The 13,711-nt window shown below is 37.1% G+C and overlaps 2 protein-coding genes and 1 long non-coding RNA gene across 4 annotated transcripts in view; 1 reads left to right on the forward strand and 2 right to left on the reverse strand.

Moving 5' to 3' along the window:
- The window catches only part of LOC113512852 (putative leucine-rich repeat-containing protein DDB_G0290503), a 108,853-nt gene that overhangs the window by 6,008 nt on the left and 89,134 nt on the right, over nucleotides 1–13,711 (reverse strand). The gene's annotated exons all lie outside the window — the stretch shown is intronic.
- Nucleotides 84–8,181, reverse strand: LOC113512848 (interferon regulatory factor 2-binding protein-like A). Its single transcript, XM_026896794.3, has 4 exons — nucleotides 7,205–8,181; nucleotides 3,618–3,857; nucleotides 2,950–3,191; nucleotides 84–2,765 (listed from the first exon to the last, which is right to left on the reverse strand). Exons 1-4 carry the CDS (start codon nucleotides 7,872–7,874, stop codon nucleotides 2,640–2,642), a joined length of 1,278 nt encoding a protein of 425 aa, XP_026752595.1. The 5' UTR covers nucleotides 7,875–8,181; the 3' UTR covers nucleotides 84–2,639.
- Nucleotides 4,432–10,263, forward strand: LOC128200645 (uncharacterized). 2 transcript variants are annotated; one of them, XR_008252830.1, is made up of 2 exons: nucleotides 4,432–4,500; nucleotides 9,229–10,263. It is a non-coding gene; the product is annotated as an uncharacterized LOC128200645 (long non-coding RNA). The 2 variants fall into 2 exon arrangements; XR_008252829.1 differs by lacking the exon at nucleotides 4,432–4,500 and adding an exon at nucleotides 8,205–8,407.

A 13,711-nucleotide genomic window follows, 5' to 3' on the forward strand; every position in this document is an offset into this window, starting at 1 on the left:
AGGTCAAGTTGATTTCATCATTTCTATACGTATATTCGTGTATAGGGTTCGATAAAGGTGGGTTTAAATAAAAGTGCAATTAATACAAAATCACATCAATTGTATTTTCACCAACATGTACATTAACGTCTTAATCGAAGCATTTCTCTTGCTGCTTACAGTAAGAAAGAGATGACTCTCAAAATTAAGTATATATTTTATTGTGCCGAATTTCTATCGACATCTACAAAGAAGCCTATGGATAAAGGCGGACTATAACAATCTGGCGCGTTAAATGTATCGAAAATACATAAGAATTATAGAATCTGTGACGTATAGTCAGCAACGCACCTAATCTGGGTAACACATTACTTATTATTATTAGTTTTCCAGTGGAAAAATAAATGATATTTAACACTCAAAAAAGTTTTACAACAGCAAAAATATTTTTGAAAGAGTATAACCAAAACAAGGTTTTTTTCTTATACATTTAACACGCCAGCAGTAAAAAAGTAAAATGCACAGTTTGTGCTTACAATTTACCAATGCCGCCAGTGGCGGGCCCTAACTAACAGTCGACAAACCCGATGTCGGGTGGAATTCCACTGACCATTGATAATACTAATAATCAATTTCGAATCTACCAGAAATGACAGATTCTAAAAAGCGTTCTATCACTTTAAATAATTATCGTAAAAATATAATTTGTAAAGTAAATTCATTTAAACAATACAATTACTAAAACAACAGGATAGACTGCGCTTATGACTATGAAACATAAAATACATGCGATTATTGATATTAACTACTCGATAAAAATAGATTTGTGTTAATCACCAGATTCGATGTGATTAATAATTATACATATTGAATTAGAGGAATTTCGGAAAGGAGTTATTAATGAAGAGACATTAATGCTGAAATAGTTGACTAATACTGGATGTAGATTTCAGTGACTTTTCCAAATAAAATATTTACAAGTACATAAATATATATATACAATATACGCGTATGTACACAACTATATATAAAATAAATAATAGACATCTCAATTTCATTGAATGTACTAACATGCATTGTTTATAGACGTAACGTCTGAAGTTATTAATAAATCAGTTTACATTATTCAAAGTAACATTAATTAGATACTTAATTTTATATGTAACAAAACATATGCACATAATTACGACATACGAAACGTATCAAAACGAGTTAATATTAACATAGTGCAAGACCAAGATCAAAAATTAATTATTTAATTGAAGCCAGTAAAAATGCAAAATAACATCCAAGTCGTCCGCCTCTCTGATAGCGTTCGAAATTGACGTACACTACTAATTGTTTAACATTAATGACATATATAATGATAATTACTTCACTTTATACAAATATAGCAGCGAGTTTTAAGAGTTCCTATAACGGCCGCGTATTCGCGGTTCTGACAATTTGACATTTCATAAAATGACTAGGTACGCCCCCAACATATGCAAATCGATTCTGCTAATACTGCCACCATCGCCCACCCAGCGGTCGCGTTTCAAACTGAACCTATTTTACTGCCACCACGTAAATCTGAAGGTGTACGAGTACGACATGTGCTTTGAATCAGCTTGAAGCACGAGCGAAACTGACGCATTAAATTATTCTTACAAATTAATCCACTCAAATATCCACTCCAAGTATGTTCATGTACGAAATAGAGTACTGAACATTTTTCAATAAACAGAACAGAACAACTAGGTATAGCAATTCATGACCAAGTTGAAATTAATAATCAAGCCGATTGTTGTCATCGAATGCAAGACGGTAACGGAACTCGAGCCACTCTAATAATTAAATTCATAGTAAAATAAGACTATTTTGTCTGTATTGAATGTAATAAATACAAATATACATAGATTTAATAATATCTGTACAGGGAGCGGTATGCTTCCCATATCCAAAACTATGTTTACAATCAGTACACTCGACTACATATAATGTCATGATCGTATATCGTATAATACTCGTATCATATATAAGAATCACATAAATAAATGCCAAGTTCACTATGGTTCTGGACCTACGGGTAACTAAGAAAATGGCATCCGAAGAAATCTCGCTCATGAATCAGCGTAATATTCTCGAAAAGTAACGCTATCTTACGCTACGAATAATTCAGATCAACATTATCGTTCCTGTAACGATGCGTTATCTAGACAAAAATTAGTCGAAAAATCTTCAAAAATTGATATGTACTCTATTCAGAATATCGCACCCATTTTGCGCATTAAAAAGCTCAGAACCTCAAACAGGTTCAACCAAACGAACTAGAATTATTTAAAATTACGCATAAAATCAGATCCAATATGCTGAATACGGCTCATATCATAGTTATTATTGCGGCCTCCGCTGCCGCTAAAATTAGTTCAGAATCGTCAGTAGTTTTGGTTAACGATCTAAACTTAAACTTGACTATTTACAAAGTTATATACAAATGTTCGGTAGATGCAGGCGAGAATAATCTCCACCCCGCCGCGGAGCCGCGCACCGGCGTCGCTGATGGCTGACGGCTGGCGCTTGCGGCCTCGTGCCGCGGCTTGCTCGGTACTCCTCCCGTGCACAACGAGCGTTCACATCGAGAGAGACAAGAGATAGAGTCGTGGCGACGCTGCGCTGCCCTAGGTCTCCCGCTCTTTCTTCGGTTTGAACTCCTCTCCGAGTATTGTTGCAATTTCACCCTGCATAAATGCCCATGGCACCGTCGAATTTGCCAATGGACACTTCTCCCCACTTGGACAGTAAACCTAGAAGGAATGATAGCATGGTATTATCATCGGCTTGTCTTATTTACCACGTATTTTTCTTTACATTTCTTGAAATGTACATGTCACATGTATCTCTATATATTTATCAGCAATTACAAACTAAGCTGAGGATCATGCAGATTAGGTAGCTATAAATCTTATGCAAAATAAACGAGAAACTAACCTCTGATCCTTGCTGTCGCTTGATAGAATCCCGGGAACAGGGGAAGCAGAATTTGTGATGCGGTTGACTAGGGCACTGGACGAAGTGGGTGTCCTCGAGACGCTCTTGACAAAGTGTGCACTTGAGCAGCGGTGCGGGCGTTGGCGCCGCCGCATCCGTGCCTTCGCCTGCCTCTGTCGACGACACCGATGTCGTCGACGACACGTGCCGGGAGCCCGACGACCGCCGCCCGCCGTTCGACCCTGTCGGACCGGAGAGCAATTGTTAGCTACTGTCTGCTAATTGAAATCACGCGAATAAAATCTACTTAATACCGGCCGAGACAGCAAGACACGATTACGGAACTATTAATTTGATAATATCTTATGTAATAAATCCTTGAATATATAGGCGACAAGTCAGCAGACTGTAGCGGACGCCATGTGCGCAAGCGGTCGTCGGGCGCCATGCCGGAGCCGACATCAGTGCAGGTCGACTCCGACCTGTCATACGATACGATAATCGCGGACAATAGCAAAAACTATTTTGAGAGAGATATTATAGAATAAAATATAGACTGGTTAGTTAATGAATACCCATGTAAAGAGATATTAAGTCAAATCAGTTTTAATTAGAAATAAAAGGTTTAGGTTAAATTTGTATGTATTTGTCAACTTGGAGATGCTTACCTGATGAATTAGGAGAGTGTTGACTGGATCGACTAGCTGATCGCTGAGGCGGTGGTTGTGGAGGTGATCCGCCAGCTGAACGCGGCGAGCCTGGTGGTAGAGTATCAGCCACCGACATAAGTGCCGCCATCGGTGAAGGGCCTGCGCCCGCGGAGGCTCCAGTCACAGGAGGCGAGCCAGCAGTCCTTCCCAATGGCGATCCCGCCGAACCATTCGTTAGCGGCGCGCTGTTACCATAGCCTGAAGATACCGAAAAAATTTTCAGAAATTTCTGGTAAAACGACACGATAGGAAAGTCGGCGGTCAGTAAGGAATCTGTAAGTGTGTTTATGCATTTTCTAATATAGCTATTGATTACTTAATAATGTTTGTTTGCTACCTAGTAAATTGAAGAAATTTCGAATTACACCATTCGTATGCGTTTCTTATTTTGTATTTTTTAAAACTATTTTTTTGTTGTATAATTGTTTTCTTTTTTGTTGTATAATTGTTTTCTTTTTTGTTGTATAATTGTTTTCTTTTTTGTTGTATAATTGTTTTCTTTTTTGTTGTATAATTGTTTTCTTTTTTGTTGTACATTACAACAATTACTGTTGTAAATTGCTAGAATAAAGAAAATTTTTTTGACATGACGACGCCGCAGAATTCTGCTACGATGCAAAGCGAACGAACGATATAACTTCAATTTGTCCCAATAACCTCGCATTGAATGTTGGATGACACATCGTTTGCGGTGGACCGACGGATAGATAGTAAACACACGTTCGCACACGCATATAATGTCATATAAATAGCATGTGTTACGTAGTGAGTACTGATGTGTCACTGATAGTCGCGTAGTGCTGCTCACTAGTTTGGGCTAACTCGTCCACCAGACGGGTAGGTAAGTGTAATTGAAATTATACAAGCCCACTGCAATCGTATCGGGCAATTGCCAACATCTACAAATTGAGGTCTCGTATGTTCAACTAACTAAAGCAAATTATCTAACATTTGATTTGTAATTGAGAAACGCGGAGCATACTTTTGATTTAGATCTGAAAATCGGTGTTTGGATTGGTCTTTCCCATGATAATTTCGCCACTTTTAATTTGTTGATAGATGATCTATGATATAGCTATATTGCCGTATGGTCTCGGCATAGAATAGGTCACTTTTTCCTTTCGCATGGGTGTCGTAAGCGCAACTATTAAGGGACTACTATACTACTAAACGACTAAGGGAGGGCGAGGAATGGGCAGCAGCGTCCCTCTGAAAAGATCACCAGAGCCTAACTGCAGTTGCTAATTCGCATGCTAAGCGTGGCAACTATTAGCAAAACCCCCCAAGGGGTAGGCTTATGTTCAGCAGTGGACAGTTAAGGGCTGATATGATGATGATGATATAACTATATAAGTAATGTAGGAGAGGTCCTACGTTAAGTATACTTGATAATGGTGCTGAAATTGTTATGACGACAACCATAATTCATGTAAAAGTTTATGAAATTATAATTGATTTTTTTTCTTTAAATACTGTAAAGGAATTGTTCTTTTTAAATATTTTGATTATATTTTTAAAGACATTTCGTCACGCAATGAATGCGTTGATAACCATTGTTTATGTCAATGTCTCATTTGCATTTCAATAATGAATTCGCCTGTCATGAACTGAATGTAAACATATTCATTAGAGTAACATGGTGTAGGGCATGAGTGACGGTCGGGTGCGCGGTGCAAAGGCTCGGCCCATATGGCGTTGGTGACGTCACGCGCGGTGACCTTTTTGGCCGCAGCTCGCAGCGGGCGACCGCGCACCCTACACACGCCAGCGGAATGTGGTCGGGCGGCTTTGCCAAGCGTAGGCAGGCGCTATATTTTTTCGCCCGTCGGGCACCTACATACGTACGCGAGCGAAAATGTCGTCACGCAACGTTGCCACACCGCTGTGTCGTGCATGCATTCACGGTGCGGTGGTAGAGGAACCGCGTTAACATTACGTGGGTGTTTGTACGTAGTGAGTTTGTGTGCGGGAGGCCGCAGGCGCGGGCTCGCTTTCGAGAACGCTCAACCAGTTGGACCGGTTTTGTATTTATGGACTGAGTTAATGCACCTACCTAGATATGAATCCCGTGGCGAAACGCTTGCGCAAAACAACCACGACCATCGGCCTGAACACGTTCACGTTCTTTAGTTATAGTATGTGTGATAACATGAAATAACTATGTATTTGTACAATATTACCTTATACTGTTATTAGTAAACAACGGAATGCGTCTTTAAGTAATAATTATTTTGTTATGAAGCCATTCAAATTACATCTAGTTCTGCTGTATATAGTTAGTATACCGGAAATGATTATAGGTATACATATCAGCTGTTATTTGACCACTGCTGAACATAGGTCTCCCTATATATAGACTATTATAAGGAACGAGGCCGTTTCTGATGACAGTTTACCATCGATGGGATTTTGCCAGTAGTTACCACGCTTGGCAGGTGGGTTAGCAATCACAGTTTAGCTTTTGGTAATGTTTTAACAAAGGGCCGACGCTGCCCATCCCTAGACCATTAAGTTCCCTTAGTCGCCTCTAACGACACCCAAGGGAAAGGAAGGGATGGCCCACTCTATGCCAAGATCACATAGCATCATTATAGATATGACTGTTTAAAATTGTAAAAATGCCATAATAAGGCGATTCAAAACGAATAAATTATTCTTCACTTTTGATTTAAGTGTATTTAAACAAAAATGCAAGCCCTAAGCCGTCATTTTTATGATTTTATTGCAGGGTTTGAAATATTGTTATTTACTAGAAGAAATTTGGTAGCTACAATTTTCACGTCATTTATTATATTCACATATTTGTTTTACGTAGCATAAATAATCATAGCATTTATTTATACACTTATGCATTATTTACTTAAAAAAGTTATTTTTACATCGATAACTACAATTAATTACTTTATGTTAATTTTAAAATAATATTTAAAATATTTATGGAAGAATCTAACTCAATGACAATAACATACCTATATCTGGAATAAACACATAGAATACATATTTCTCACGAAATTTTTCAAATAGTTTGATAGTGTATTCATTATAAAAATAATTATGGTAAATAATCGTGTAAACATAGTAATCGATTAGATAAAACACATAATTTTTATAACATATCTGAAACTATTAATTTGTTGTTTATTAACACGATGGTTTTTGATCGACTCGTTGAATAAATTCCTTCCCCTGGTTACGTTTCTCGTAAACAATAATCGAAAATTGCTCGAAATTTATTTTATATATTACCTAAAAGCGATTACAGGCTGTATTTATTTTTAAGCGATTACAAAAGGATGAAGATTAGTTAGGTGACTTTGCATCTTTTTATTTTAAATATGTTTGCTAAGTCTAACGATTGTTTTTACAATCAATAAAACTTACTTCCGTGTTGGATCCATATTAATTTTATTACTATCGAAGTTACTGTTTTTTTGCGGAGCAAAATCTTCAATTACGGAGACGTAAAATTCTATTTAATTCCAAACTGATGCCGACTTTATGATACCAGAAGAGATCATCTAGAAATTGTAGTATATATATCTTACCGTTAGATTTAAAGGAAGCAGCATCAAAAGATGGAGTTCGTAGAGGATGTTTTTCTTGTTTGAAGACCCGATCTGGAACGAAAGGAGCCGCCAATGATACTGCTGGTAAGGAATCGCCACGAGTTAGTGGCGGCCGGGTGTGCTCTTCCAGTAGCCTTTTTGTTGGCTCATGATGATTTTGATGGTCATCGTCTTCCAATGGTCGCTTAAGAGTTAGACCTGGGGCTAACCGTGCCCCACCATGTGCGGTTAAGTGATGCGTAGGAGGAAGATGCGTCAGACGCCGGTTTTCATGCTCTTCTCGACGCCCTCCATATTCTGCAAGAAGACCTGTAGCAGCCCCTCTTGGGTGATGTAAAGCAAATCCGGTTGTAGGAGCGTGGTGGGCCGGAGGCGCTGGTTGACCTCTAGTTGTAGTCTCTGCACCGTTTTGATGAGCTTCTAGAGGCGCTCGATGAGTTGCTTTGGCATGTGTCGGACCTCGGCCTTCTTGAAAGCCATGGGCACGCTTTAACTGCCTAGCAGTGTCGAGGACGACTTCTATACGATCTGCACCTTCATAATTAACACAACCACGACAAACCGCTTCTGAGAACTCGTGCAACATCGCCCACGGCATGCGGGGCAAGTCGCACAAGTAGCAGTGTTGCCGCTTCTGCATCACCGACATCTCGCCACCGGACGTAGTACGGAGTGCGAGAGATCGGCTTTCTTCGTTTCGCTTGAAAATTGTCACAAATTTTTTGAACTTTTAACGAAAATCACCGTCACCATGGTATACACAGGCACACTGAACAAGTTCACAATCGGCTCCGAGTATGTTCAATAGAGATGTGGAACGTGTTAGGCACTCGCTACCGAAGCGGGTTGTGGAGAGACTGAGCTCGGGTCGAGGCGGCTGACTACGGTAGCGGGGAGGGGACGGGTGGCAGCGGCCATTATCGAGCGGTGACGTCAGCGCGCGCAGCACGACGACGCGACGCGCCGAGGACGAGCCGTTAGCCGCGACGCGCGGATGCGCCACCGCGCCACGCCGCACCGCACGCCGCTCGCACCCTACACCGACATGTTTATCGTGCGATAATGAATGCAATGCTACAGAGCAAATAGATAATCATACACTGGATGCACGCCCTACTAGAAACGATATATTCTCGTTGATATGATTCAAATCTCAGACAACTTGAATGCGCTATTTATAAGGTTTGATCTCTTTCTAAGTGTCTAGTCTAAGTAAAAAGTAACCTGTTTTTTTTTTAATTCAGCACATATGTTCACCTGTTTACCTAATTTTATAAACATTTATCCAGCCCTTTAAGTGTGATTAATTAAGAAACATACATTTCTAAAAACTAATATTAATAAGATAGGATTTCTTTTTTTTTTTAATGGGTGAAAATAGATTGGTAACCCCGCCCGCGCTATTGGTATACACCGACGAGGCACCAGTGGAAGATGATAGGTGAGAATGAATGCAGGTCAGTTGGCCCACCATGATGAATTCGACGAGAATTAAACATGATGATTTCTAGGGGGAACCGCGTGGAGGTCAACCTGAGAGGGTATATTGCCAGTAATGGGGCTATTAGATCCCATCACTAACAATCCCTTTCCCCCAATAAGATAGGATTACATATGAGATACCGTAAATAAAGCTAATGTAATTCCACATGAAAACAAAGATATTTATTCTACGTATCTACCTATTTATACTAGAGTATCTATTAATGACACAAATATAAACGGTATGCTGTCGATGCATCGAAAGTTTTTTTTTAATGTTACTTTGTAAGATTCAAGTAAGTAATTTATAAACTTTGAAAATGTAGAAATAAAATCGTATACTTATAAAAATGACTCACGAATACGCTCATTAGGTCGAGCCCTCAATTCAGTTAGGCAAGTCTATACAATTCAACGAAAGTAAAGAGCTCCTGTTGTAGAATAACAATTAATGTTAACACGTATTGCCGACGTGTTCGATGCATTAAATTTGAATCTATTCTCGGTCTGTTTCCTTTCAGTCGACTGCATTCTAAATTATTATTACCGCGCAACACGAAACGGATCCGGTTGGAAGCGGGGGGACCGGTATGGCGGCCATGTTGAGACGTGACGTCACGTGACGAGTCAGCGGAGCGTGCGGGACGGCAACGCTGCCTGCCTTCTGCTCACTCTGCTGTGTTGCCGTTCATTTCTGTTGTGTTAATAATAATGAAGGCTCATCGCTTTTTGTATGCGATGCGAGGATCGGTGAAAAAACAGTTATGCGGCCAGGTAAACTACTATGACGAACCAGTGAACACTGTGCGCGACGCACACTAATAAATTCCAAAATGAATAAATAATAAGACGTTGGAGAGACTATTATAACATTCATTTTTTTTCATAGATTCAATCTATTGAATCTATGAAAAAAACTTGAGTACTATGAAGTATCTATACTTCATAGTACTCATAGAATAGTAAGATGACGTCGCTTAGGATTAAGAAAAAGAGACAAATTATAAGAACTATTGAGGACAGAAGGGAAAAAATGTTGGGACACTTGATACGACACGACGAACTTATGAACATTATAATAGAAGGAAGAAGAGGAAGAGGGAGACCAAGGCATAATTACATCAGGCAGATCAAGGAAGGAGTTGGTGTCGTGTCGAATCAAGAGGTGAAGGGATTCGCTGAAAATCGTAGTGAGTGGGAAGAGCTCCACCGACAAGAGCGCAGCTCTTTAACAGGATAGATAAATAGATAGAGGGGAAGATAATTATGAGGAAAGGTTAGCTGTAGAGCCAAATGGAATATTGTATGGAAGATATTAGGAGAAAATTGTTCCAAATAGCAGAGTCAAATTTTGCCGAGTTTTGATAAGTTATTGATTTGAGTTTTTCATTTAAAAAGACATTTAATTTTGTTAAATTCAAGAATGTGATATGCACACACACCAATAGAAGTATGGTTTTATGCCGAAACCGAAATATACATTGCGAATGTCATGTTTGTGCTGTGTCAGTTAACTGTGACACAAATAAAAAATATGAATAATTATTTCATTAGAATTATTTTATTTAATTTTGCTGGCATTAGTATGTGTGTGACTGTCAACTCGCAAAGATTGACCACCATTAATAACCGTTCAGCACTCAAATAGCGAATAAACACGGTTAACACTAGGCTCCGAGCAGCGGGTCTACCATGAAATGAATTTCCGAAATTTCGGACTCAATTTCGTGTTTATGTTTATACCAAAATGGGATCAATAAATGGAGTTTAACATTTTGTTCGTCATACATCCTATCCTAAAAGTCCAAAGGAACAATATTTTAATATTTTTAATATTTCCAAACGGCATGTATAATGTAATTTTAACATCAAATTTGTGTTTCGTTTGGCTCCGGAATTTCGGAAAACACTTCATGGTAGGCCCTCAGGGCTCTAATAATTTGCCTGAAGATGCTTCATTTAGAGCACTTATCGCAAAACGTGCGTGGACAAAATGACAGGCGGAAATTAATGCCTAATATGGAAGGTTGTAAAACTATTTTGAAATATATAGATAGGTGAGGCACCAAAAAAAAGATCATTGAAAATTACAATTTGTTAATGTAGGTATGGACAGAATGTAAACAAAGTAGTAGGTAAATGAGACGATTCTCGTCTCTCTACACGTAATGAAGTGAATTTCCGAAAGCACTTTTTATCCCAATTCGTTTTTGTCGAATTCTGCAATCAAGTAATCTAATTTTCTTCTATCTCATCACGGATGAAATGTAATTTGATTCAGTTGCTATATAACTTTGAGCGATAAACATCAATAATGCGATAGTAAAGTTTGTGAAAATATAACTTATATTTCTTTATTATGGAAAAAAAAAACTAAATTATGATATTACGTTTGTATTTCGGACCCGGTTCGATCTACGAGTACGTGTAAATGTTACGGATAAACTAGGCACTAAACCAGATGCCCATGTATGTACCACTCATTGGATATCATGTTTAAATCATACCAACATAGATTAATAATTAGAGATTAATTATAAATTTGAGTCATTCAATCATCAATATAAATAACATCTTATGAAAATAAATGAAGTTTATGTACTACGAAACGATGAGAGAAACAGAGAATATTATATGAAATTTGGATACATATTACAAGGCGAAGAGTATAATTAGATATTGTCAACAAGATTCCCTGTCATGTCTATGTAGTGTCGTAAGTATATTATAATATATTATAATTAAATAATTTCCTATGATATAGACACAATCGTTTTCATAAAGCGGCCCCGAGATGACCAATTACAATTATCAATGTGCTTACAATAAGTTCAAGATTGCTATAATGAATTTAAAAAAAATATAGTAATAAATGTAATTATGAAATAATACATAAAACATAAACATAACAATAGATAACAAATTATATACGACAGTAAATAACTAATCATAACAGAAAAAATCTGTCACAATATAATGTGGTAACCATTCTCTCAGATCATTTAGTGTCGCTGGTGAGTCAGTCTAATTCGCACTAGAGTTCCCATTAAATTGTTCCATATTGCTACTGTAATAATAATAAAAATTCAGTGGCTTTTGATAGTTTCATCTAAAGCAATCATGATAAATATTTATGTATCCTACAAATATATGTCCCGAAACATGGGAATTTTAATTAAGAAATTACCATATAGGCTATCGCCTATAGCTTTTTCTTAGGGTTAGTTTTACATATAAGTACATTTTATTCTAAATAAAACAGTGACATTAATCGTCATAAAAATGGTAAACGATGAGATGTTTCCTAAACACATTGGAAATTAGAACATTAGATTGAAAATAAATAAGTGAAATTAGAACGCCGAATCGTATCTATGAGATTTAGATTCATAACTAGCAGTTTTTTGTTCTGTAAAGAAAATAAAAGAGCTTTAATGATCACAACATTGGCATATATACTAAACCTTACAGATCGTAAAAAGAATTATTTAAATTATTTGAGAATTAGCGACACAATCGCGTAACATGCCAACGAAAAAATAAATAAAGACGAATTAAGGACCTCCTCATTTTGCAAGTCATTTTCAAAAGCTATTCAATATTTTATTGAACCATTGTGACTTTTAAATTTGATATTGAGTAGTTGTGAAAATCACGAAAATTCTATTAATATATTATTATTTGACAAGGACGTCTACTGCGTAAATTAAGAACACTGTGAAATCAATTCTGACCGACCGTTCACAAAAGATTTATTAATAAGAATGGAAATATTATTAATATACAATAATAATATGTCGTTTTATTTAATCCTGCATAAATTCCAGATTGACGCGTTAGCACTGTAACTGGTGGGTGTAGTGAACTAGCTTATTATTACCATTTTTATCCAACTAGCTGAAACAGAAGCACGCAATGATGAATTTTATCGACGGCGCAGCAAGAAAGTTATTCCGAAATAGCCTCTAAAGGCGGGCGTAGGGTTCTGATATTGATTTTCTGGATTTACCAAAGTAGATATGTAGGTATATTGCGTAGCGCAACTCTGTAAGTCTTAAGACTTTTTGTTTTTATTCCATAAACAAATATTTACGGAAACATTAATGCATAGTCGTGCATTGTATTTATACTTTATATAAATATGGTTTAGATACTTTATTTCTTGTATATATGGCTAAAAGTTTATTTATTTATTTTAAATTTTAGTAGTGCCATTCGAGAAGTAATTTAGATACCATGATTTTTTTAAAACGTTACTGGTTAATGAATTTTTTTGTAATTTTCTAGAAATATCAAGTAATCTTACAGTAATAAACACGTTTATGGACTATTCGAATACTATATTAATGAAACTTTTAAGTTCTTGGACAAAGACTTCCCGTAGGTTCTAGATTTTTTATGGAAGTACAGGGGAAGGGCTCACTTATGGGATCGATGAGCGACTAGAACTCTACGCATGCGCCAACCATAGATAACACGTGTCAATGTTTATTTACGTTCTGTGCACGTATACATCCCCGCTCTTCGTGTCGGGTGGAGGCGTTGAAATTCGTAGTATGTGGATGTGGTAGACTTTTGGAGTGTATCCAAGTTCATTCGGTGGTGGTTTATGTTACTTAAGAATTACTTTAATGTAACTAATATTATTCGTTATAATGTATGTAAACGTTATATTAGACGCTAATAACATCAGCACTATAGAACGAGAGCTGGAATATAGAACCAACCAACAAGATTTGAAATTAATTCGACAGTAGTTGTTCGCATACTAACGAATGCTAGGAGTAATTTTCTAACCTTGTGTAGGGTACACACGTTTTAGTACGTTTACAATAAACTAAGAGAGGTCAACGAAGAATGAAGAATTACTTTGTTTTTGACTTACTTTGATTTTTTTAAAAGACATTACATTAAGTTATAAAATATACTTGAGAGGTTCTACGCAGTAGGTATATATATTAATAATCAAAGTTTACAGGCGACATTGAGCCATTAAGTCTCAAG

The sequence above is a fragment of the Galleria mellonella genome, unplaced genomic scaffold, assembly GCF_026898425.1.
Source record: "Galleria mellonella isolate WM207_F2 unplaced genomic scaffold, CSIRO_AGI_GalMel_v1 utg23, whole genome shotgun sequence".
NCBI lineage: Eukaryota > Metazoa > Arthropoda > Insecta > Lepidoptera > Pyralidae > Galleria > Galleria mellonella.